Genomic DNA, 25,949 nt, shown 5'->3' on the forward strand with positions numbered 1-25,949 from the left:
GTTCCATTAAACCATGTCTTTCTATATGTTCTGTGATTTTGATGTTTAGAACACTTTCCACTATTTTTCCTGGCACTGAAGTCAGGCTAACCGGTCTGTAGTTTCCCGGATCGCCCCTGGAGCCCTTTTTAAATATTGGGGTTACATTTGCTATCCTCCAGTCTTCAGGTACAATGGATGATTTTAATGATGTTACAAATTTTTACTAATAGGTCTGAAATTTCATTTTTTAGTTCCTTCAGAACTCTGGGGGTGTATACCATCCGGTCCAGGTGATTTACTACTCTTCAGTTTGTCAATCAGGCCTACCACATCTTCTAGGTTCACCGTGATTTGATTCAGTCCATCTGAATCATTACCCATGAAAACCTTCTCCATTACGGGTACCTCCCCAACATCCTCTTCAGTAAACACCGAAGCAAAGAAATCATTTAATCTTTCCGCGATGGCCTTATCTTCTCTAAGTGCCCCTTTAACCCCTCGATCATCTAACGGTCCAACTGACTCCCTCACAGGCTTTTTCTGCTTCGGATATATTTAAAAAAGTTTTTACTGTGAGTTTTTGCCTCTACAGCCAACTTCTTTTCAAATTCTCTCTTAGCCTGTCTTATCAATGTCTTACATTTAACTTGCCAATGTTTATGCTTTACCCTATTTTCTTCTGTTGGTTCCTTCTTCCAATTTTTGAATGAAGATCTTTTGGCTAAAATAGCTTCTTTCACCTCCCCTTTTAACTATGCCGGTAATTGTTTTGCCTTCTTTCCACCTTTCTTAATGTGTGGAATATATCTGGACTGTGCTTCTAGGATGGTATTTTTTAACAATGACCACGCCTCTTGGACATTTTTTACTTTTGTAGCTGCTCCTTTCAGTTTTTTTCTAACAATTTTTCTCATTTTATCAAAGTTTCCCTTTTGAAAGTTTAGCACGAGAGCCTTGGATTTGCACACTGTTCCTTTTCCAGTCATTAAATCAAATTTGATCATATTATGATCACTATTGCCAAGCGGCCCCACCACAGTTACCTCTCTCACCAAGTCCTGTGCTCCACTGAGAATTAGATCTAAAATTGCTCCCCCTCTCGTCGGTTCCTGAACATCCAGGTTCTACCGCCTGGATGTTCAGGCTAGGGAGGATACAGGCTTTGCAAGGGCAACCTCCCACCCTGCAGGGGAGTAGCTTTTGTACATTCCATTGGTCCTGTGTCCATCTGGCTACACGCTAGGAAATGGAGAAATTACATACCTGATGACTTCATTTTCCTTAGTGTAGACAGGTGGACTCAGCAATCCTGCCCACAGCTGTTCCAGAAATAGAGAACATCAGATATCAAATCTCGAGACTGAGCAAGTACGGGTAAGCCACAGCCACCCTTTAATTCGACACCAGCAGTTGCCCAGGTGTCGGCGTTTATTGTTTCAATGCACTGGCGGTCTCCAGTTCCAAAAAGTTTTAAATATATCATTTGAACCAGTTCAATGTTAATCAAGTGTTATCAAGGATTAAGCAATATATAAACACACTGGCTTTTCGAAGACAATGAAGAGCTAAGCATGCTGTACAGGTATATGTAGGCTGACATCAGCTTTGAAATCTGGCTGCTATCTGGCGAGCATAATACCCATTGGTCCTGAGTCCATCTGTCTACACTAAGGAAAACGAAATTATCAGGTACGTAATTTCTCCATTACCCTGACCAGTTCTCCAAGTTGGGGCCCATTTACTATTGCTCTTTAGATAATCCTTTGTTCTGTTAAAATCTTTCTGCTCAGGGCAATCCTATCTTAGACTGTGTCTACAGAAGCCCCTGTAATCTACATTCTAGCCTGAGGTTCTGACTATTGCCTTCTGCTCTTGTCACCCTATAATTAGGCATCACAAATTGTCACCAGGGTCAAATGCTGTCCAGGTGTCCTTGGAATTCCTCTAGGTCAGGCTCAGTAGGGCATTTAAAGTTCACATAGCCAGAAAGGCTAAGATAGCAGAGGATTCTGGGTCTGTTGCCATCTCCATGTTCTCAAGCTCAGGCACACATCAGGTCCATAAGTCTTAAAGTTCTTTCCTTTTCTCAAAAGTAACTTCTGGAGGGGATTCCCCTGAAGTACCCTCAGAGTAGTGCAAAAAGTTTATTAAATTGTATCCCAAGAAGCATTGATTTCAGTTGCCTTGAGTAGGCAGTCTGACCTCGGCAGTTAATAGTAGAACCATATGCCAGTAGAAGGTTGTACTTTGTAATAGGTCCTCTGGATAGGCAGATGGAACTGCACTTAAAGCATGTTTATTTTCCTGGCCCCTTCTGTTTGAATTTCTGTTCATGGCAGTTTGGTAGCATGAGTACTCTAACCATGGATTCAGCAGCTTCTAGAAAATAAAGAAACATTGAATCGAACACTGTATTCTTACCTGCTGTCCCATGTAATTTCCTCAATTTTTTTTAGATTGTGGCTTCATCCTTAGGGACTAGACAACTTCTCTGGCTCCATGACTGGGCAACAGATTTGTGGTCCAAGTCTTGGCAGGGCTATTTATTTAGACATTGGAACAACTAATTAATCCTTGGACATCTGTAGAAGCTCTCTGAAGATAAAAAGATCAATCCTTCTATAGTTTTTGGTCTGGAAAACTGTCATTTTCTTATTCTTTCAGGTCCAGGCAAAAGGACTGGCCCTTTTTCAAGGGCCCAGAATCCAAGGCCTGATACAGCTAGCTCTTCACAATGAAGCATGGCAGGTTCACTCCTTGCTTTCTTCGGTAGGCGTGTCATCCCCTTCGGTTAGACTCTGGGGCTCACTATGGCAATTCCTGATACCTTTGTAGTATCTCCATGTGGCTCAGCCACCAAAGGTTGATTCAGGATACTGTCTCAAGTTTCCAACTGTTGCAGGCTGACTCTCTCTGGTTCCTCACTTAGGTCAGGTAGATCTGATGGCAACTCACGAGAATGCCCAAGTACGTCAGAGCGGAGCCAAAGACGTCCTAGTTTCAACCCTGGCCAAGAGGGGGGTTGGGAGATTTACTTTACTCCTGGCCACTAATAGAATTCTAAAGCGAATAGGGTCTGAGCTCTTTCATGGTCCTATTGGTGCCAGATTGGCTGAGAAAGCCATGATGATATGGATTGGATGAGACCTTTCATCCTTTGGAGGCCCAAGAATCTTCTCAGTTTTTGTGGCTTGTCTCAGCAGATGGAGGCATAGAAAATTCTGGGACACTATTACATAAGAGTGCCACCTGCAGTTCTGACTGAAAGTTGGAGTCTGGACCTTAGATGTTACAACAGCTCCTCGAGTTGTTGGTTTCTTTTGTGGGCCATCCCTTGAGTGGAGCTGGGCAAACAGTGGCTTGCACACCCCTGGCTGTGGTAGCCGTCTGTGCCCAGAGACTGTTAGCCAGGGGACTGGCTCCCTCTTAGTCTCCATAGGCTCCTCTTTCCTGCTGCTGCCTCAGTAAAGGGAAGTACCCTTTTTTTTGTTCTGCTTAACTTTGTTTTAAGTTTGTTTAAAAAGAAAGTAGAAATAGTGTCAGCAGTGCATGCAGCCAGGAGATTTGGTCGGCAGCGCAGTGAATGTGAGCTGTCGGACTGCAGGAGGGGCAAGTGCTGCGATTTGTTTTTTCCCCCAGTGGAGAAACCATGGGCTGTGGCTTGATTTTTTTATTTATTTGGCACTGTCAACCTGCCACAGCTCCTGAGCGAGCAGTACTGAAGAGCTCCCTCGTGTGTGGCCTTCTGGCGGAGCGTTTTTGGCCATGCGACTGTTCGACCACGTGCAAGAGTCAAGATCCAGGGTACATCATTCTGCCCAAAAGACAGAGGATGGCATCTGGCAGTTCTGGGGATTTTATGAAGCGCCCAGGACTGCGCTGTGCCAGAGCAGATGAAAATTCCAGGGACCTGAATGATTCTGATGAGATGATGGATCCTGTGTTGCTGCAGGGGGAGGGGTTGGATCCAATGGTGGAAAGATTCCTGATTTGAATAAGGATGATCCAGGTCTTAATGAGACCGTACCAGAGGGGGGGCTGCCCCTCAGGAGTCCGGCTATTTAAGAAGGAAGAGCTGCAGCCTTGTTCTCAGGTGTTAGAGGAATTGGGGGTTAAGCGGATTCAGGAGTAGTCGGATAATGAAGGTGTGAATCTGGTCTTGGATGGACTGCATGGTCTGCCTATGGCCTTTCCATTGTCTAAGAAGGTACAGAAGCTGATCAGCCGGGAGTGGGATTTCTCAGAGGCATACTTGAAGGTCAGTAGGGCTATGGCAAAGCTGTATCCTTGGATGGAGAAACATTTGGATTGCCTAAAGATGCCTATGGGAGATGCAGTCTTGGCAGTGACCAAGAACCCAGTTGCAGGTTCCACTGCGCTTAAGGATGTTCAGGATTGCAAGAAGGAGATTCAGTTGAAGTGCATGTTTGAAGTGTCTGCGTTATGCCTTCGAGCCGCAGTGTGTGCCAGCATGATGCAGTGGGCCTGCTTATGCTGGATTCAGAAGGCGCAGGAGCAGGTGTCTAGCGGGAAGATCATTGCCGTTCAGTCTGCTCGGCTGGAAGCTGGTGAGGCCTATGTGGCTGATGCACTGTACAATTTGGTGCATATCTCTGCCAGGAGTATGGTCTTGGTGGTTGTCACGCCGGCTTCTGTGGTTACACAATTGGTCGGCAGACATGTCGTCCAAGGCTCAGCTGTACAATCTCCCCTTTAAGGGGAAATTACTGATCGGGAAGGAGCTGAATCAGCTGATGAAGTCCCTTGAGGAATCCAAGGGAAACAGGCTGCCCAAGGATGAGTTCTTCCCACCCCGATCCTGGTTTCCAGAGTCAAGGAGGTTTTGTCCTGGAAGAAGGACCACAGCCTTGGGGTCGAAACAGTTGTCAGGATGTCAGCAGCCCTTTCAGGGTACTGGCAGATTCTCCAGAGGAGACTCCAGTTAGGGGACCAGAGGAGGTAAGGCCTTGCAATGAAGCCAGGCCTGTCTTCTCCTTGCTGGAAGTGGTAGGGGGCAGGCTGTCCTGTTTTTTTACGAGGAGTGAACCAAGATCACTGCAGACCGGTGGGTGCTGGAGGTCGTAAGAGGGCTATGCCTTATAATTTTCGTGCCTGGTCAGAGGCCTTTCCGGAGTCCCGCTGCTAGTCTCGCAGAAAAAGGGGTGCAGTAGAACACTCTACAAAGGTTGCTAAGCTTAGAGGCCATCACGCCGGTTCTGCTGAGCAAACAGGGGAGGTATGCCATTTATTTCATGGTACCAAAGAAGGAGGGCACTTTCTGGCCCATTTTGAATTTGCAAAAGGTAAATGTAGCCTTGTGAGTACCACGTTTCTGGATGGAGAACACTGTGTACCTTAATAGCAGTAGTCCGCAAAGGAGAATTCCTCGCGTCCCTGGATCTGACCGAAGCCTATCTTCATATTTCCATTTGAAAAGACCATCTGAAGTTTCTCAGATTTATGATGCTGGGATGACACTTCCAGTTTCGGGCTCTTACCTTCGGGTTGGCTGCAGCCCCCTGAATCTTCACAAAGGTGATGGTCGTGGCAGCAGCCCTGAAAAAGGAAGGGATTCTGGTACATCCATATCTTGGCGATTGGCTTATTCGAGCAAAAACAGAGTATTGCGGTCGGTAGGTGCAGCATGTGATGAACACCCTCAGTTTTCTGGGGTGGGTGATCAATTTGGCAAAATCACCTGGTCCTAGCCCAATCATTGGAGAATCTAGGGGCACCGTATAGACATCGTTCCTGATCCTGTTCGGCGAGGGAAGGGGGTTTCTGAGCAGGTTCAGCGGCCCCGATGGGCTAGGCCCCACTTCCACCTTGGTGGACTCTCCACATTGCTATGCATGGCGGCGCCATTTTCCCCCTTGGGCCGGCCCTCTGTGCACCTAACGTGTATGTAATTGTGCGCACTCCTTGGCGTGCAACCTGCCAATTTTTAGTTCTACGCACACAACCTACAGAAGTTATGGCCTCTGTGGCAAAGAAGCTTAGACAACACTCCCTTTGTGCTGCTTGCCTGCCATATTAGGATTGCACAGTCTGACCTGGAATCCTGTCTGTAAGCACTGTGAGGAGGCCCAGGGAGGGCTGGACTCCCAGAACTTCTCCAAGTCCAGTCCCTCCCATTCAGAAGAAGGGTCAGCTGACTATCCCTCTTCTATCAGCAGTGGGTCGAGATCATGTCTGACAAATGAATGCTGGACATCATACGAGGAGGTTATGCTCTGGAATTTCACAGTATTCCTCGGGACAAGTTCATGCCACCTTGCCACTCCCAGCACAAGAAACTGGCAGTGGAATCCACACTAAGGCTCATCACTCTGAGGGCTATAACTCTGGTACCTACACCCCAAGTAAATACAGGGTGTTGTTCCATCTATTTCAGTGAACCCAAGAAAGAGGGTTCTTTCCGACCCATCCTGGATCTTACGAGCGTCAAGTCACCTGCAGTCCACTTCCGCATGGAAACTCTTTGCTCCGTCATGGCAATGCAACCAGGAGAGTTCTGGACCACTTGGAGGCCTTCCTTCATATTCCAGTCCTTCAAGACCACCAGTATTTTTCTGTGCTTTGTGGTACTGGGCTGCCATTACCAGTTCCGGGCATTGCCCTTCGGCCTGTCAATCGCCCCCAGAACATTCTCCAAATTTATCAGGTAAGTAATTTCACCATTCTATAGCTTCCTGGCCAGAAGTAATTGCTATTGCGCCAGTGGACATTGGTAAGGTAGCTACTTGGTGGTCCTTGCTAATAAACATTAGATTGGATGCGTTTGCCAAGGAGAATGCAGCCTTTGGAGCTAGAATTCTCAATGTAGCCTTGGCTGCCTTCAGAGCTAGTTGGGCTTTGTACTTCCTTCCCCCTTGCCTCAACTGGACTGGTGTAGGAAGAAGATATGGAAGGAGAAAATGTATCTGTTAATTGGCTTTCCATTAATCCTGCACCAGTGCAGAATCCTCTGGAAAGCTGGAGCACATTGAGAAGGAAGATGTTTTACAAAGGAGCAAATCTTGCAGGCAGCCTTTTTGGTTTTTATTCACCTGTCCTTTTGTTAGGTGTCATTCCTGTTTCTTACAGGATACAGACAAATAGTGCACAATAAGAGTATCTCTTCTCCAATAAACACTTTTTTGAGGCTTTTGAATCTTGTTTTCTCTATTTGAAAGTTTCTGTTCAGTGCTTTGTTATAGAAATACTGAGTTTGCTCCTGTGTTGCACCACCTCTAAGTAGTGGAAATGCCACCAAGGAAAACTGTTCTGTCTCCATCTGCTAGTAGGGGGACATAACCCACTTGTTTCTATTGGACTGGTATAGCAGGACTCATGGAAAGAAAATTTAACAGGTAATTTCTCCTTTTTGTGTTGGGGTAGGGGGAATCTAAAACTCCTTTTTCCGAAACGGTGATCATAGGTAGGGATTTGGATTGTATTTGATATGGTTTTTTAACCTAGCTCTAATATATTTTAATATTTGTTGATAGTTAATTAAAACTTCCAATTGTGTTAAAGGTCGTGGAGGTGGTTCAGGCAGCTTCATGGGTCGTGGCGGAAACTTCGGAAGTGGTGGAGGAAATTTTAGCAGAGGTTAGAAATTTTTTAATTATAGATGTAAAATTAGCAAAAAAACAGCATGGTGTCTGTGTACAAACCTAAGCAGCTGAATGTGTAGACATTAACCACAAGTGATGCATGAGTTCATTTTTTGCTCTCCTTCAGGAAGCTTTGGAAGTGGAGGTGGCAGTGGAGGTGGCAGCAGAGGGGGCTATGGCAGCGGTGATGGTGGGTACAATGGATTTGGTGGAGATGGTGAGTATAAACCAGTCACTTGTTTTGGGATTTTTGATCCCCCTAAAACAGGTCCAGAATGTTGCCTGTTTTGGGTTATTGGTATTCTTGTAATCCAGCTTTCTAATTATTTTTTAATGGAAGGAATATAAAGGTTTAATTGCTAATAGTGTGCCACATACATCTGGAGAGATTTCATTGGTGAATGGGAATTTTTAGCTTTATATATGCTACAGCATATGTGAAATCCAGGCACTCCATGAATAAATCTAATAACTCTGGTTCTTATACAAAAAAAAAAAGTTCAAAGATCCATAAAGCCAAACATCCTGTCTCAGGTTGCAAGTACTTGGGTGAATCCACCAGAATAGATGGCCTTTCTTGCTCATGACCAGGAATAAGCAGTGGCTTTCCAGAGTATATACATGGCTGCTAGTGGTTTATGACTTGGGTAGACAACGCCCATCCTGCAATGCAACAAACAGGTCTGGTTTTCAGGATATACATTATGAATATGAGCAAGATATATATGCAACAATGGAGGCAGTGCATAGAAATATACCTAGTTTCATATTCAATATGGATGGCCTGGAGCTGCCTACCCCTGGCTTATGGAGTTTCCTCCAGGAATTTAACCATACCCTTTCTTAAACAGTTATGCTTTCTTTGATAAATGTACTGTTCTTTTAGTTTCATGGAGGGTCCCCATAGTACAGTAGGTAAATAATTCCTTATTTACTCATTCCACTCTACTCAGGATTTTATAGACCTTGATCACATTTCATTTCAGCCATCTTGTCTCCAGGCTAAAGAGCTCTAACCTGTTTCCCCTTTCCATAAAGGGAAGCTGTTCTATTTCTTTTATTGTTTTGGGCACCCTTCTCTGTACCTCTTGTTCTACCATACTTCTTTTTGAGATGGGTTGACCTGACCAGCATGCATTTAAAACAAAACTAATCTGCATAATGTAGCCCAAATTAAGCATGTGTAATCACATACTGTTGGCTTCAGTAATGTGAAGAGCACAGTAATTCAGCATTTAACTTGTATATTTTATTTTAAAATTTTATGCCACAAATCAGAATATCTAAGCAGTTCCGTGGTTATCTATAATATACATCACATAAAACATATAAAATTAAAAGCGGTCTAACGTAAAATTGATCCATCACACACACAATATAAAAATGAGCTAATACATCTTCCTCCTTCGTTGTTATCCTGCATTTCCTAGCATGTAGCCAAATGGACTCAGGACCAATGGGTTATGTGCTCCCCTGCTAGCAGATGGAGACAAGTTTCAAAGTTGATGTCACCTTAGATATACTACTGCAGTGACCTCAGCCATTTAGTATCTCTCTGTCTCCTAGCAGATGTGAATGTACTTTCACTACACCAGCATTGGTGGTTTAGCGGGCTTGCAGTCCTCATTAGAAGGAAAACTTGCTTTTAAATTGGAGAAAGATTGAGCTCCGCTCTCCTGTAGTGATACCTAAAAGTCTCTTCCCCCAGTTGAGAATTCCTGAGGAGATTTAGAAGATCCCTCAGAGGTGTCAGTTTACTGCTGAAACAGCTGAAAGGCAGCAGGTACAGGAAGCTGATTGCAGCAGTGATGGCCAAAGCCCTCTACCCCCCCCCCCCACAGCCAGAGACCGCCTCTGTACTCAACCAGTAAGCGCTAAGCCTAGGTAAGTGAGAGGATTCCTCAGATTCAGACACGTGAAAGGGCTTCGGTAAGTCTTTCCTCTGGTCTCTTGTTCGGCACGCCATACAGACAACATTCCCAATCCTGTTGGCAAGGGAAGGGGTTTCCGAGCTGGTAGTGGGGGCCCCCCCCCCCAGGATGGGCTAGGCCCTGCTTCGTGCTCAGTGGGCACGCCCCATGGCAGGGCGCAGCACGCCATCTTGCTTGTGGTTTTGTGCGGTACCATTTTTCCCTATAGACTGTTGGCACGTGCAGTGCGGGTCTGCCCTTCCTGTGCACATACCTGCACGCGTACACTTGCGCACAACCGGATGCTTATATTTACATGCATTGCGCTAGCCGGCTGAACGCACAAGTTAACTATGGCTCTGGCAGGAAAGAAGCACACGCAACACTTTGTGCTGCCTGCCATATTAGGGCTACACAGTCTGACCAAGAATCCTTCCTGTGTCAGCACTTTTGAGGAGGCCCAGGGAGGGCTGGACTCAGAACTTCTCCACCCACAGCCACGTAACATGGTCTGGTCCCTCCCCTTCAGAAGATGGGTTAGCCACGACCTTATCAGGTAGCACCCCTGATCTGAGCAATGCTGCGTCTGCCTCTGGAGAAGGCAGTTTTAACAGCACCTACCCCATTTCTTCCTGTTCTGTGTATGGACCTGGCGCCCTTTTGTTGGATGGAATTCTTTCAGGGCCTTCAAGCCTTTGTTCAGGCGCAGTCAGCTGCTGCCCCTGCCCAGACAGAGCCCCAGCCGGGAAGGCCTTGTCTTCTCTGTCCTATCAGCATTCCTCGTATCACCAAGGGTATCCCTGACAGGGACCCAGATACCACAGACGACAAAGGGGATGCAGACTCTGAAGATGGGGAAATCCCTCCAGGCTTGGAGCCATACCAGACCATGTTACGGTTTTTCCATAAAGATGAATTGCCGGCCCTGGTCTCCCAGACCCTGAAGACTGAGTTCCCAGCACAGACCCAATGACAGAACCAAAGAAGAATCGCATCCTTGTGTCTCTTCGGAAAGCCTCTTGCTATTTTCCAATGCTGGAAGCCATCCAGGAGTTGATTGACCTGGAACGGGATGCCAAGGAGGTCGAGCATTGGAGGCCCTGGACCCAACAGCCAGAGAGCGCCTGCATTTCCCCAAAGTGGGCACACTGGTCTGTGCCGTTTCGAAGCGAGCAACTATCCCAGTGGAGGGAGGTGCAGCTTTGAAGGATGCACATGAAAGGCAGTTGGAGTCCATCCTTAAGCGAGCCTTTGACGAGACAGCAATAACACTACAGATTGTTTCCTGTTGTGCCCTGGTGACTCTCATGCCTGCGTTTCTTGAGAGAGGCAGATAGCTCAGGGGCGCATTCCAGAGAGGCGATGGAGCCTTCCGTGTCCTTTCTAGCAGACACGAGCTCTGACCTAGTTTGTACCTCAGCCAGTGGAGTGGGCTTAGTGGTAGCGGCCAGAAGACAATTATGGTCGTGAAACTGTCAGCAGACGTGACCTCTAAGGCAGGGCTTCCCAAACTTTTAGCCATTTTGACCCCATTTTAGCACTTGAAAATTCACATGACCCCAGAGGACAACCAAACCTAATTAGCGGGGCTGTAATTCACCTTCGAACAATTCCTGCACTCCAGCTGATCCCCTCTTACATCCCCCAGTTCCTCTCCTCTTCCCAGCCTAGCCTCTCACCTACTCCAGCTTTTTACATCATCCCCGCTGAACCTCTCCTCTATGCCATTTTTGTAACCCCAATTTATCCCCTTCCTCTTTTCCCAAGTTGATACTCACCCCTAGCTCCTCTTTTGCATCCCTCTTCTACTGATCCAACCATCAAACTGTTCCTGTATGTGATCTCTCCCTTCAAACAGCCCCCATCCAAACATCCCCTTGACTAAGATCAGCAGTGACATTTTCCTTTGGGCCTCAGGCGATAAGTGGATGGATGACAACTAGTGGGAAGAGAGGGTAGGCTGACGGGCAACATTTTTCTCTTAGGTAAGTTCAGTGATGGCTGGTCCAATGCCTCATGTTGATCTGCATCTGGCAGCAGCATTAGTAATGAAAGTCAGCACAGGATCTGAGTGCAAGTAAAAGCTCACAGGCCCTGCAGTGGCCCCAGTCTCTCCTCACATGGTTTCCTGTTAACGTGGAAACTCAAGTTAGGGCAGGACCTGAGAGAGCATGCTAGCTCAAAGATCCCATGCTGATTTCCACTACTACTGCTGCTGGTGATGTCTGGAGAGGACTGCCCTTTGAGGCATTTTTTACCCCATTTGGGAAGCTCTGCTCTAAGGCAAACCTCACAAAGATGCCCTTTAAGAGATCCATCCTATTCAGAAGCAAATTGGGAAAAGTTAGCCAGTAAGTGGGGTGAATCCTCAGTGCCGCAGCTACCGTAAGATGAGGTCACAGCGCCCATCACCTACAAGGGGTCAAGCCACGGGCTCCCAACACTTTCGGCCCTACAGAAACTTGTCATTTCAGACATCTTGGTTGTCTTAGTCCTTTTGGAGCAGACAACCAAAAAGAGGGGCTGGTTCAGGTTCAGCCCAAACTTCCCAATGAAGTTTTGCTGACCCATCCACGGGTCAAGGAGATAGAGGGATAGGTGTCGCGATCACATCTGACAAAATGGGTACTGGAGATCATTCAAGAAGGATATAATCTGGAGTTTCACAGCATCTCTCAGGATGTATTTGAGATCACCTTGCCCCTCCCAGCACATGAAACTGGCAGTGGAATCCACCTTGATAAGGCTCTTCAATTTGAGGGCTATAATTCCAGTACCTCCGCACAGGGCATTATTCCATCTATTTCATTGTACCCAAGAAGGACTGTTCCTTTTGCCCCATCTGGCCTCAAGAGCGTCAATCGTTTACAGAATTCTTTTCCGCATGGAAAACTCTACATTCCGTCGTCATGGCCGTACAAGCGGGAGAGTTCTTAACTTCCCTGGACCTCTGAGGCCTACCTTCATGTTCCAATCTGACAAGACCACCAGCGTTTCCTACCCTTTTAAAGTATTGTGCTGCCATTATACGTTCCAGGCATTGCCCTTCGGCCTGGCTGCCACTCCCAGAACATTTTCCAAAATTATGATGGTCGTGGCGGTGGCACTAAGGAAAGAAGGGATCCTAGGGCACCCTTACTTGGACAACTGGCTGATCTGGGCAGTCATTGGAAGAGAGCCTCCAGGTGACCAGCAGGGTGAAGTCCCTGCTTCAGGAGCTTGGTTGGATTGTGAACATAGACAAAAGCAGTCTTAAGCCCTCCCAGTCTTTGGAGTATCTGGGAGTCTGGTTCGACACCAGATAGGACAAAGTCTTCCTCCCACCCTCGAGGCTTAGGAAGCTGATGTGCCAAGTGCGTCTGACGAGCACAATGCGCCCCAGGTTGTGGAACTATCTTCAGGTCCTCGGTCCGATGGCATCAACCCTGGAGGTAGTACCATGGGCAAGGGCACACATGCATCCACTTCAGCTCTCCCTGCTGTCAAGTTGGAACCCATTGTCTCAAGACTACTAAATTTGCCTCCACCTACCGATAGAAGTATGTTCTCTGTTCCAGTGGTGGCTACAGGAAGTTCACCTAAGCAAGGAAGTAAGCTTGTCCCCACCCAACTGGCTAGTCCTCACGACGATCGCAAGCCTCCGAGGATGGGGAGCTCGCTATCAGGAATTGACAACCCAGGGGTGTTGGACCAAGGAAGAGGAGAGCTGGAACATAAAGCACCCGGAAGCCCAAGCCATCAGATTAGTGTCTGCAATTCAGCCACAGACTCCAGGGCCAGGTGGTCAGCATGGTGTCTGTGACAACAGTAGTCTACATCAACCGCCAGGGAGGAACCAGAAAGCCAGCAAGTGTCTCTGGAGATAGACCCCCCCCTTATGGAATGGGCAGAATTGAATCTACAGAGGATCTTGGCCTCCCACATCATGGGAAAAGACAATGTCAAAGCATACTTTCTCAGCAGGATGAGTCTGGATCCAGGAGAATGGGCATTGTCGGCCAGAACCTTTCAGCTCCTCGTAGATCGAAGGGGCCTGCTGACCACATCTCACAATGTAAAGGTCTCCAGATTCTTCACTCGCAGAAGAGATCAATGTTCCCAAGGGATCAACGCCCTTGTTCAAACTTGACTAGAGGGAGACATGATCTATGCTGGGCAAGGTCATTCGCATGATCGAACGCCACAGAATATTAGCCCTTCTAGTAGCCCGGGATTGGCCCGGACTCTCGTGGTATGCAGACCTGCGGAGACTTCTGGTGGAGAGCCTCCTATGCCTCCCACCGCACATGGACCTGCTCCAACAAGGTTCGATCCTTCACGAGGACCCATCTGTTTTGTCTTACTGTCTGGCCCTTGAGAAGGCTCGCCTGATGAAGTGTGGATATTCGGTGGCATTTATTTCCCACCTTGCTCCACACCTGGAAGTTCTCTACGTCCTTAGTATACAGGCAGATCTGGAGAATATTTGAGGCCTAGTGCGGGGAACGCAGAGTGTCCCCTCGGGCGACCAAAATCCCTATGGTTCTGGAATTTTTACAGGACAGACCGAATAAAGGGCTGTCCCTCAACTCCTTGAAGGTCCAGGTAGCAGTGCTCTCTTGTTTTTAGAGGTGAGGTGAACAGAGCACTTCTCTCGGCACATCTGGTCTTGGCCTGTTTCCTAAAAGGGATTAAACATCTTTGACCACCCTTTCTTAATCCAGTATTGGACTTTATAGCAGGGCCTTCTTTTCGACTGCTGCACAGTCTATCCCTATACCTGTTAACGCTGAAGACTGCTCTTGGTGGCGATATGCTCGACTCGTTGCATCTCGGAAATTCAGATGTTGTCAGGAACCATTCCTCCGGTTGACTCCAGGAGCATTACAGCTTCACACTGGTCCTTCATTCTTGCCCAAGGTAGTCTGAGTTTCACTTGAATCAATCAGTTTCCTTACCGTCCCTAGATAGACACAGCAGGCTTTTAGTACCATATCTGGAAATCTCAGAACTGGTGCGCAAGACGGACCGCTTGTTTGTCCTTCATGGTGGAAGGAAACAAGGCAAAGCAGCTTTGCAAGCTACCATAGCTCGCTGGTTCAAGGAAGTGATCACAAGAACTTATGTAGAGGCAGGGAGGAAGCTATTACCCTTTCAGGTTAAAGCTCATTCAACTAGGGCCCAGGCAGTATCCTGGGCGGCAGCTAAGCTACTGTCCTCCATTGACATCTGCCGAGCAGTGATGTGGTCTTCCTTGCACACCTTCTCCAGGTTCTATTGCCTGGATGTCCGGGGCCCGAGAGGATGCAGCCTTTGCGAGGGAGATGTTAACTGGACCGTGAGCAGCCTCCCACCCCGTTCAGTTGCTTTTGTACATCCCATTGGTCCTGAGTCCATCTGGCTACACACCAGGAAATGGAGAAACTACTTGCCTGATGATTTTGGTTTTTTAGTGTAGAGAGATGGACTCAGTATCCTGCCAAAGGACAGTGCCAAGGGTTCTTCCGTGGAGTGGGCCTCAAAGCCAAGGGATTAGAGAGACTTGTTCATCCGGTCCATAGATTTGGGTACCTATATTCTTACTGGAGTTCAGTATTTATGGTTGCGTACAATTATGATCTATTTTGAATCATATTTTTAATCGAGTCCTTTCACTAGTATGTCCAGTGGTTTTTGAAGAGAATACTGGAGGGCTGGGGTCACAGCATGGGTATATGTATTGTGACATCAGCTTTACAGCCTTACTCTGGCTCCATCTGCTGGCAGGGGAGCATAACCCATTCCTGAACATATCCAGATCAGTCAAGTGGGTTTATTCATCCCTACCAGCATATGGAGGCAGAGGACAAAACTTTGGGCACTGCTACTTATCAGAGTGCCATCTGCAGCCCCTCTGTATTTCTCTGCCTCCAGCAGATGGTAGAAGTGAAAACCTGAGGTCCTGAGTGATCTGAGGACTAGTGCTACCCGAGGTGCCAGGTTCCTATCAAGGGCCATCCCTCAGGTCGAGCCGGGTGAACAGGGGGTTGAATACCCTTGGTGATAGGGTGCTGGTTCACTCAGGGGAGCCCGAAGTTCCCACCTGTCCTCTTGGCTGAGTCAGAAAGTATCCCCTCTTTGGGGCCTTTTTCTGCCCTTGTGCTTTTGACTGTAAAGTTTGTTTTAAAACAAAAAATAAAGTCAAAGAACAGGGGCGAGTTTGTAGCAGAGCACAGGGACTGTGTTCAGCAGCCAGACAAGCGACCGGCGCATCAGGACTGACAGAGATCGGCTCCGGAGGATCGAGGGGGTGCCGGTTTCGGCCACGGCACCAGAGGGTCCCTGGGGAGGGGGGGGTCTTCTTGGGAGCCTGGTTTTTTTGCCACGAGGGACGGCACGTGCATTTCCCGCGGAGGCTAACTGTTCTTTCGTGCCTGCAGGAACTCTGTATGGCGTGTGCGTCTCTGTGGCCTGGTGAGGTCGTCTCCTTCCCCTCACCTGTGATTTCAGCGCCTTTGCTTTACGGGCGTTCCATTTTTGGGCCTGCGGTGTCTGGTCAGCTTTCCTCACTTCCCTCTCCCTCTGCACATCTTGTGTGCTAGGGGGGAGGAGGCTTCCTCTAAAGCAGGGGTGGGCAATTCCGGTCCTCCAGGGCTGCAAACCAGTCGGGTTTTCAGGATATCCTTAATGAATATGCATTTATTTATTTTATTTATTTAACATCTCTTCTATACCGATGTCCGTTCGCACATCGCATCGGTTTACAATAAAATGAAAACTTTTGGGCAGAGCCCTTACATATAACAGATAAATTAGTGAACTAGGAATAATATAATTAACTTTTGGGAGGAGCCCTTACAAATAACGAACATCAATGGGTAGATGCAATGAACTGTAACTATACATATATACATGATAGTGCACAATACAAAATCAGCAGGCATAAGGCGTTCATAACAAGACATATGCATGAGACCTGCATACACACTGCCTTAGTTGTATGCAAATCTATTTCATGCATATTCATTAGGGGTATCCTAAAAACCCGACTGGTTTGCAGCCCTCGAGGACCGGACTTGCCCACCCCTGCTCTAAAGGTTCTAAGTCTCAGGGTCCCCAGGGGCACGGTTCTTTGCCATTTGATGGGGACTTGAGTAAGGGGGCACAGTCTTCCCGGGCACCTTTCCCCTCCTCTCCTATGATTCTGCAGCTCGAGGAGGGTCCTGGATCAGGACCCAGTAGTCCAGAGGGACCCGAGGGGGGGGGGGGTTTCTCCCGAATTTATCCTTCTACACAAGGCTTTCCTGGTCCATGAGGATTTTAATTCATTACGAATTTATTGTTTATATCCCAGTTCTTATCTCCTGTTCTTTGTAAGACTCTAGTCAGTCATTTCATCTGTTGTCTGTAAACCGAAGTGCTTAGTGATTCTATCTCTAGAACCTCGGTATATAAAAAAATGTTAGATAAATAAATAAAAATGAGGAGGAAAACAGAGGTTTAAAGATAGTCCTTTAGATCCCATTTAAAGGCCACCGGGGTCCATGGGACAGTGGGAGTGACCTCTGGTTCCCCATCCTGCACACATGGAGTTGGATCCAAGGGACCTGAGGGACTCTGACCCTCAGGATGAGGGTGACCTCTCTCCAGCAGTGGACCCGGACAAAACGCATCCCTAGGATCCTGATGGCCCTAGGGACGATCAGGTCTCGATAGAGGGCCCTGAGGCTGAGTTCAATGACCCTAGGGTGCTATGCCTTTTTAAGAGGGAGGAATTGAGACCTCTTATCTCCTAGGGTACCAATGCAATATGGTGTGCTGAGCCGAGCACACTAACCTGCAATAGGACGCTGATAGAATAGGCGCTAGTCAATCCCGTAATGCAATAAGGGGATTAGCGCATTATTCAACGCGCGTCCAACATGGAGTGAATCTAATAGCTCTCATCACCTGCAAATGCATGTGAATGAGGCTATTAGGCATTCACTCCTGATGCAAAAAAAAAAAGTGCATCTTGGACGCACATTTAACTTTCATCAATTAACGCCTGCCTGGAGTAGGTGTTTAATAGGTGTGCGCATCAAAAAAACAAACTGAAAAGCAGAAAAAACTACTTTTCTGTACTGCCTCCTACTTAATATCGTTGTGATGTTAAGTTGGATGAAAAATAAAAGTAAAAATTTGACAGCCTGACCCATCATGAAAACAGACGCTGAGTTTATTGGAGTCTGTTTTCCTTGCCGGCAGACAGCCACAAACCAACGCCGATAAACCTGGCATTGGTTTTCCTTAATGGTGAACGGCAGTCATGAAAACAAACGCCAGGTTTATCAGCGTCTGTTTTTGTGGCTGTCTACTGGTAAGGAAAACCAATGCCGATAAACTCAGCATCTGTTTGCGTGAACGGCGTACAGCGGTCACGAAAACAGATCAGAGGCGCTAGGGTCTCATGCGCAAGCGACCCTAGCGCTTCCTCGCTAACGCGACCCTTGGGGGCACCTGGGGCACATTAAGAAGGTGGGCACTGACTGTTCAGCGCCTGCTTTCTATGCAATTTTATTGCATCGGCCCCTGTGTGTTGGAAGAGTTGGGGGTTAAGTTCTCCTTGAAGGAATCGTATAGTGAGGGCATCAATCTAGTGCTAGACAGCCAGCGAGGGCCCCCCAGCGCTTTCCCCACCCCGAAGAAAATCCAGAAGCTGATTAGCCAGGAGTGAGACTCCCCAGATTCAGGTTTGAAAGGGGGGAGAGCGATGGTAAAGCTTTATCCTTTGCTGCAGGAGCATTTGAACCGATTTTAAGACACCGAAGGTGGATGCCGCCGTGTTGGTAGTCACTAAGAAGGCCACCATCCACTAGCCAGGGCAGCCACCCTGAAGGATGTGCAGGACCGCAAGTTGGAGATTCAGCTTAAGCAGACCTTTGAGGTGTCTGCGCTGGGTCTCTATGCAGAGGGCCTGTTTATGTTGGATCCAGAAGCTACAGGAGCAGTCTGCCTCGGACACACTGTCACCTGCCCAAGCTGCATGTCTGGAAGCGGGGGTCACGTATGTGGCAGACGCCTTATATGATCTCGTGCACACCATGGCGTGAAGTATGGTTTCTGTGGTGGTGACAAGATAGCTATTTTGGCTGCATAATTGGTCGGCAGATCTCTCTTCCAAGTCTCAACTATGTAATCTGCCTTTCAAGGGCAAGCTTCTGTTTAGGGAGGACCTCGATCAGCGTATGAAGTTCTTAGAGACCAAAGGTAATAGGCTTCCGGAGGACGAGAAAACGTCTTAAGCCCCTTCCAGCCTGATCCAGGTTTCGCTCCGTGAGGGGTACTGGATCCACAGAGCCAAGGCAGTCCTCTGGTAGATAACAGTCCTTTGGAGGCTCAGGAAAGTCTTCTTGAGGAGGGCCTGCTCAAGGAGCAGGCGGAAACGCATCTTCCCAATGAAGTCAGGCTAGTCCGCTCCTTGCAAGCAGCAATCTGAGACAGGGTGTTTTGTTTTTACAAGGAGTGGACCAAGATCACCTCCGATCAGTAGGTTCTGGAGGTTGACAGGGATGGTTATGCCTTAGTTTACTCATCCACCCAGACCGGTCTTTCTGGAGTTGCGCTGTCTTTCCCAAAGCAAGCGTGCAGCCATAGGGGAGACGCTGCAAAGATTGATAAGCCTAGAGTCTATACTCCCGGTTCTGTTGTCTGAGCAGGGACAGGGAAAGGTACTCCACTTATTTTGTGGTTCCAAAGGACACCTTTTGCTCCATTTTAGATCTGTAAAAGGTGAATCTGAGTTTGAAGGTTCTGCACTTCCGGATGAAGACTTTGCATTCCGTGATTTCGGCAATCCGAAAAGCTAATTTTTGGCTTCGCTGGATCTGAGACCTGCCTTCACATTCCCATTCGGCAGGACCATCAGAAGTTTCTCCGGTTCAGAGTGCTGGATAAGCATTTTCTGTTTCTGGCCCTTTCTTTCGGTCTAGCCACAGCTCCTCGAACCTTCACAAAGGTGATGGTGCTGGTCACGGCAACCCTAAGAGAGGATAGGGTGTTGCACCCCTATCTGGATGACTGGCTCATCCAGGTGAAGTCGCAGGAGGAGTGCTTGCACTCAGTGTTCAGGTATGATCTCTATTGGAGTTGCTGCGCTGGATCATCAACCTGACGAAGTCACCTGGTACCTTCTCAGTCTCACTTGGGGGCCCGATTTGATACTCAGCTGGGCAGAGTGTTCCTCACAGCTGAAGGTGATCAAGATCAAAGATCAGATAGCTTGCTTGCTCAGCTTCTCTGTTCCGAGGGGTCTGGGATTACTTGCAGGTCCTGGGTTCAGTGGTCTCTACACTGGAGCTGGTACCTTGGGCGTTCGCTCATATGTGCCCGCTATAGAAGGCATTGCTGTCCTGTTGGAATCCTATGCTGGAGCAGTACTTTTCTCCTTCTGCTGAAGGAGGCCAGATCCAGTCTAACGTGGTGGATGTCTGCCAATTTGGAGAAAGGAATGCCTTTCGAAGTCCTGGAATGGGTGGTGGTCACCACGGATGCCAGTCTCAGGGGCTGAGCTGCAGTGTGTCTGGGCCAGATGGTCAGTGTCAGAACAGGCCTGGTCCATCAATCGGTTGGAGACACAGGCGGTGCGCAGAGCCCTTCAGATGGTGAGTGTTTTTGGACAGTGGCATACATAAATCGCTAGGGAGGAACCAAGAGTCTCGCTGTAGCTTGCAAGGCTCTGCTCTTTTGTGGGTGGAGCCTTATCTCGGGGGCATCGCAGCCTCTTGTATCACAGACGTAATGTTCAAGCAGATTCTCAGCTAGCAACAGTTGGATCTGGGGGAGTGGGAACTCTCCCCAGAAGCCTGGAATCACATTTGTGCCCATTGAAGGACTCCTCAACTGGACCTCATGGCGACACGGGCCAGTGCCAAGACTGAAAGGTTTTTCAGTCGCAGGTGAGAGGCCCGGAGCAGTGGGCCTCTATGCTTAGTATGCCCATGGCCAACATGGCTTCTCCTCTACGTTTTCCCCTCCGTGGCAACTCATAGTGCGAGTGCTCAGACGGATAGAAGTGCATTCAGGTTCAGTGGTTCTGGTAGGGCGGAGTGGCTACAACATCTGTAGTTCTCCGATCTGATACATCTGGCAGTGGACGAATCGTTGTGGCTGGCTCATTTGCAGGATCTGCTATGTCAAGGTCCCATATTTTCAGTTTGGCTGGATCGCTTCTGTCTCGCAGCCTGGCTTTTGAGAGGTAGAGGTTGCATCTGAAGGGTTATTTGGAGCCAGTTATTGCTACCCTCTTTCAGGCTCAACACCTGGCTACTTTCATTGCTTATTCTAGGGTGTGGAAGGTTTTTGAGACCTGGTGTGGTCAGCAGAATGTGGATCAGCTGCTGTCTTCCCTTCACATTTTGTCCTTTTTACAGCAGGGCTTGTCCGGTTGGCTTATAGCTCGCTTGGAGTCCAGGTCTCAGCCCTACTTTGTCTCAGATGGAAGGTGCAAGGCAGGCCTTTGGTCTCCTATCCAGACATTGTGCGTTTCCTGAAGGGCGACAAACATTTGCGTCCCCCTCTACGGAACGTGTGTCCGGAGTAGAATCTCAATTTGGTGTTGAGTTCTCTGTGAGGCTCCCTTTGAGTCGCACATTTTTAAAGGTCCTTAGCTTGAAGACGTTTTGGTTGCCATTTGCTCGGCCAGGCAAATCTCAGAATTACAGGCCCTTTCTTGCTGCGATCCTTTCCTGCGGATTTCTCCCGACGAGGTGTCTTTTCGTACAGTGCCTTCTTCTGCCTTTCATGTGAATCAGATGGGTTGTCGGGTTTCCGGACTGGTCTCATGATCCCTCTATGGGTAGGAATCTCCAGCTGTTGGATGTACAGTGTGCCTGTTGTGCTATTTGAAGGTCACCAATTCTTTCAGACGATCTGATTATCTGTTTTTGTTTGAAGCTAAGAAGGCAGAGAGAGTGTCAAACGCTTTGCTGGTTGAAGGAGACTGTTACCTTTGTCTACATTGCTAAGGGCCAAGTGGTTCCAGTGGGTCTTAAAGCTCATTCTACCCTGCTCAGGCGGCGTCGTGGACCAAATGTTGGCTGGTGTCTCCTCAGGAGATATTTAGGGCCGCTGTTTGGTCCTCACTTCACACTTTCACTAAGTGTTGCCGTTTGGATGTGCACGCGCCGGAGGTGACGTCCTTTGAGAGTGCTGAGAGCGGGTCTTTCGGGTTCCTGCCCAGTATGGGGGGGGGGCTTTGGTACATCCCATTTGTCTGGACTGATCTGAGTATGTTCAGGAAAGGAAAATTTGGTTCTTACCTGCTAATTTTCGTTCCTATAATACCACAGATCAGTCCAGAAGCCCACCCTCAGTGTTTCTGCCAAAAGACTGCTTGTTTTGCTGCTGGGCCTGTGAGCTCATAAAGGTTTTTAAAATCTGTTAGGATGTTCTTTTTTTTTTTTTTCTGGAAGTTTCAAAGTTTTACTGGAAGTGGTGTTTACTTTGGCTATCCGGTTTAGGGGTATCCATCCCAGGGGATTTAATTTGCCTTGTTAAATTATCTTGGGTACAAGTCAATACTGAGGGACTGCAGGTGGCACACTCGGATAAGTAGCAGTGCCCAAAGTTGTTGTTTTTTTTGTTCTGTCTCCATTTGCTGGTAGGGATGAATAAACCCCCCTTGTCTGGACTGATCTGTGGTATTACATGAACAAAAATTAGTAGATAAGAACCAATTTTCCTTTGGTCCTGAGTCCATCTGTCTACACTGAGGAAAATGAAATTATCAGGTAAGTAATTTCTCCAGTAGTTGAGATAATGGATTTCTTGGAAGAACGTATGACATGTTGTCTTCTGAATCTAGTGTGTTGGTTATAAGATTACAATACTTTTTAAGAATGCTTGGTCTGGTAAGAATTCCTTTATGTATTCTGTATAGTTCTACTTCAATAAATCATGCCTTCTCCTGAATATTTCTTGCTAGGTGGGAACTATGGAAGTAGTTCTGGCTATGGTGGTCGAGGTGGTTACGGTAGTAGCCCTGGATATGGGAACCAAGGCAGTGGATATGGTGGTGGTGGAAGTGGTGGATATGATGGCTACAGTGAAGGAGGAAACTTTGGTGGTGGTAAGACTTGGTCTATTTGGAGATTTTTGTGTATTACCATTTTTATATTTGCCAGTAAATGCCGGTTTTAATACATTAACTGTCAATTTTGAAGTCTTCAGTGTTCATACTTTAGTGCAGGGGTTCCCAAACTCTGTCCTCGAGGGACACAATTGGTCAGGTTTTCAGAATTTCACAGTGAGTATGCATGAAATATTTTTTATGCACTGCCTCCATCATAATGCAAATAGACCTTTTGCATGTTCATTATGGACATCCTCAAAACCTGACTAGATTATGGCCTTTTGAGAATCAAGTTTGGGGTCCCCTCAGTTATGTAACTGAACTTTTCAACACCAAGTTAATCATTTTATAAGGAGGTAAAACTTCAGTTCTGAATCTGTAGTTCAGGGGTGACCCACTGATCCTCAAGAGTCGCAGACTGGCTGAATTTTCAGGCTATCCACACAATATGCATTTTTATGTGCACTCTTTATAAATCTCCCATACTTATTTGTTGTAGCTATCGTGAAACCAGGCCTGTTTAGTGACTCTTGAGGAGTGGAGTTGCTCACCCTTGATCTATGATTGCAAGGGTGAGGTGGTGCTTGTGGGAGGTGTTTTCACCAAACTGTCAAATTAACAATTCATTGACCAGATAGGTGATAGCATTCCTGTGACATAGGCATAAGCAAATTTAATATGGAATACCTTGGAGCATTGGATCTGAGCCCAGTCCTTGGGACACATTTAGCTAGTTAGGTTGTCAGGATATCCACAGTGAAAATGCTTAAGATGGGCTTGCATATAATGGAGACAGGGCATGTATGTTTTCTCAAGCTTATTCATTGCACATATCCCGAAAAACTGACTGGACACCAACCCCTGCCTTGCAGAATTCTTTACTGTAACTGGGAACTGTAGTTTTGTGTCAGAAAAATAGACCTTCCCCCCACAGAAAGAAAATGGGATTGGATTTCTTGCATTACTCTGCTAGCCTACAGTTGTTCCATCAGTATTCTTAAAACTAACATACAATTTGAACATAGCACTTTCCAAAAGAGGTATTCTACCTCCTTGGAGTTTCATGTGGCTGTTGGTAGTAGTCAAAAAAACTAAATTTTGTTCAGTAGATTTAGATCCAGTAGAGCAGCATAAGAGATTCTCATGATTTACTAAGCTGCATTTAACATCTGGCATAACACCTGATGTACTAAACCTCCATACAAATAGGTTTCTTACCTGTCTAAGGCCATATTATGTATGTTATGTTGCATGCATTACAAGGCCCAAATGCATCAGGCATTAAGTTGATCATTGATGTATGGCTAGTTCCACTTCCCTTCTCCTTCATCACTCATCCTTCTGTTATCATCCACAGGAAGATCAAAGTGGGGAGGGAGTATGGCACCTTCCTACCCCAGTCCCAGATGAAAATGATGCTGGCTGGTGGTGTGCCATACTGTGTCCTGATGTATTGGGGAGGCTTGTGGAGGAATTTGAGGCCATTGGCACTTTGATTTGGGTGGGGGGAGGGTGCAGGATGTCCCAAAACATCAGTAGGAAAGAATTGTGGACCCCATCACAGCTTGCTTTATCCTGCCTAGGCTAACAAAATCAAACTATAACAGTTTTTGCAATAGGATGCAATAATACTATTGCATACTAATATGCAACTTTGAGAAGATGCATGTTAATGGACACAAGGTTCATTGAAGGGTTCATTTACTTTAGCACATGTTCTTTATCATGTAAAACTGATTAAATACGAGTTTAAAAATTCAGATAACTTTAAAACATTTGTGTGCAATCCAAATAAGTTCTCTTTCCCAAGAGACTTGCACTAGAAGTGATTAATTGCATAACATAAGAGACAAGGTGCTAATAACTACTATTATTAGACTAGCTTAATGTCCACTTGTATCTTGGAGTTTGTAAAATGTAGGACTTAAATGGATAAATTGGACTACTTATTTTCTTTCATCTTGACTGTCTAAAACTGAATTGTTTGTTTATAGGAAACTATGGTGGCAGTGGAAACTATAATGACTTTGGAAACTATGGTGGGCAGCAGCAGTCAAATTACGGACCCATGAAAGGAGGTGGAGGAGGTGGTAGTTTTGGCGGAAGAAGCTCAGGTGGCAGTGGCCCCTATGGTGGTAATTATAACTGCAGCATACTAATTGAATAAATTCAAGTGCGTTGTCAAAGCTCTGAACATGTTATGTTTACGTTGTAGGTGGTTATGGATCTGGTGGTGGAAGTGGTGGATATAGCAGCAGAAGGTTTTAAGAATCCAGCAGAACAGGGTATGTATTTTTAGACATGCATAACATCATAATGTAGAATATATTACTGCTAAAACTATATAATAATTTTCTTATCCTGTATTATTCAACAGGCTACAGTTCTTAGCAGGAGAGTGCGAGGAGTTGTCAGGAAAGCTGCAGGTTACTTTGAGACAGTCGTCCATGTGCATTAGAGGAGCTGTAAAATCTACCACAGAAGGAGCGAGGATCCATAGTCAGAAAAGTTACTGCAGCTTAAACAGAAAAACCTTTCTTGTTCAGACGGTCATAGCCACAGTTTGCGAAAAGTGCAGCTGTTAATTAATGCAATGTAGTGTTGATTAGATGTACATTCCTGAGGTCTTTTATCTGTTGTAGCTTTGTCTCATTTTATTTTCCATTACATCAGGTATATTGCCCTGTAAATTGTGCTAGTGATACCAGGAATAAAAAATTAAGGAATTTTTAACTTTTAAGCTTTTTTGTGTAGTTCAGTTTTTCCACGTTTTCAAGTAACAGAGAACCTGGATTGACAAGAATAAAATGTAGTTTTGAAAGTGTATATTCATGATAGTCCAATATTGCAAGTTATACTTTTATTTTATAAAGTAGTAATTTCATTTCTCTAAGGCTAGATATTTGAGGAAAAGCCTACAGTCTTAAGTCATTCTTGCTGTGCTATGAGTTCTTCAAATATGTATACAATTAAACTTCCATTTCTCTTTGTGAAGTGTAGCTTTAAAATTGTAGCAGGAAAACTGCTCAAGTACAAAGTTTCTTGGTCCTGAATTTATCAAAATTACCATGCATGGATATAGCACATTCAGTCTTTGAGTGAAGCAACTTCATAACTCACTGGGTAAAATGGGTGAATAATCAAGATGTATGTGCTAAAGAAGAAACAAAACTCAGTAGTGGTACCTGGAGATTAAATTTGTCTTCCCCTTTATTGAAGGATGTAACAGTAAATATACTCAGAGTAAATGTACTTTCTTCATCTACACTGATTGGTTTGAAACTCGGAGCTTCAGTGTATGTATGGAGTCCCATGATTTCTGCCATCCATTTTTAGGTATTTAAATAGGGAAACATGCTCCTAATTCCTTGTTTCAGATAACTTAAATAT

The 25,949-nt window shown here is 46.4% G+C and overlaps 1 protein-coding gene across 3 annotated transcripts in view; it reads left to right on the forward strand.

Annotated features, from left to right (window-relative positions):
* The window catches only part of HNRNPA3 (heterogeneous nuclear ribonucleoprotein A3), a 71,317-nt gene extending 46,018 nt beyond the window's left edge, over nucleotides 1-25,299 (forward strand). Inside the window, exons 6-11 of one of the 3 annotated variants that reach the window (XM_029605872.1) lie at nucleotides 7,501-7,575; nucleotides 7,708-7,797; nucleotides 22,413-22,556; nucleotides 24,554-24,694; nucleotides 24,775-24,844; nucleotides 24,937-25,299. In XM_029605872.1, the coding sequence (XP_029461732.1) occupies nucleotides 7,501-7,575; nucleotides 7,708-7,797; nucleotides 22,413-22,556; nucleotides 24,554-24,694; nucleotides 24,775-24,827 (503 nt within the window). In that variant the 3' untranslated portion in view covers nucleotides 24,828-24,844; nucleotides 24,937-25,299. The remainder of the gene's footprint in view (nucleotides 1-7,500; nucleotides 7,576-7,707; nucleotides 7,798-22,412; nucleotides 22,557-24,553; nucleotides 24,695-24,774; nucleotides 24,845-24,936) is intronic. The other 2 variants (XM_029605874.1, XM_029605875.1) reach the window with 2 other exon arrangements.
* The last annotated feature ends 650 nt before the right edge of the window (nucleotides 25,300-25,949 follow it).

This window comes from Rhinatrema bivittatum, chromosome 6, assembly GCF_901001135.1.
Source record: "Rhinatrema bivittatum chromosome 6, aRhiBiv1.1, whole genome shotgun sequence".
NCBI classification, from domain to species: domain Eukaryota; kingdom Metazoa; phylum Chordata; class Amphibia; order Gymnophiona; family Rhinatrematidae; genus Rhinatrema; species Rhinatrema bivittatum.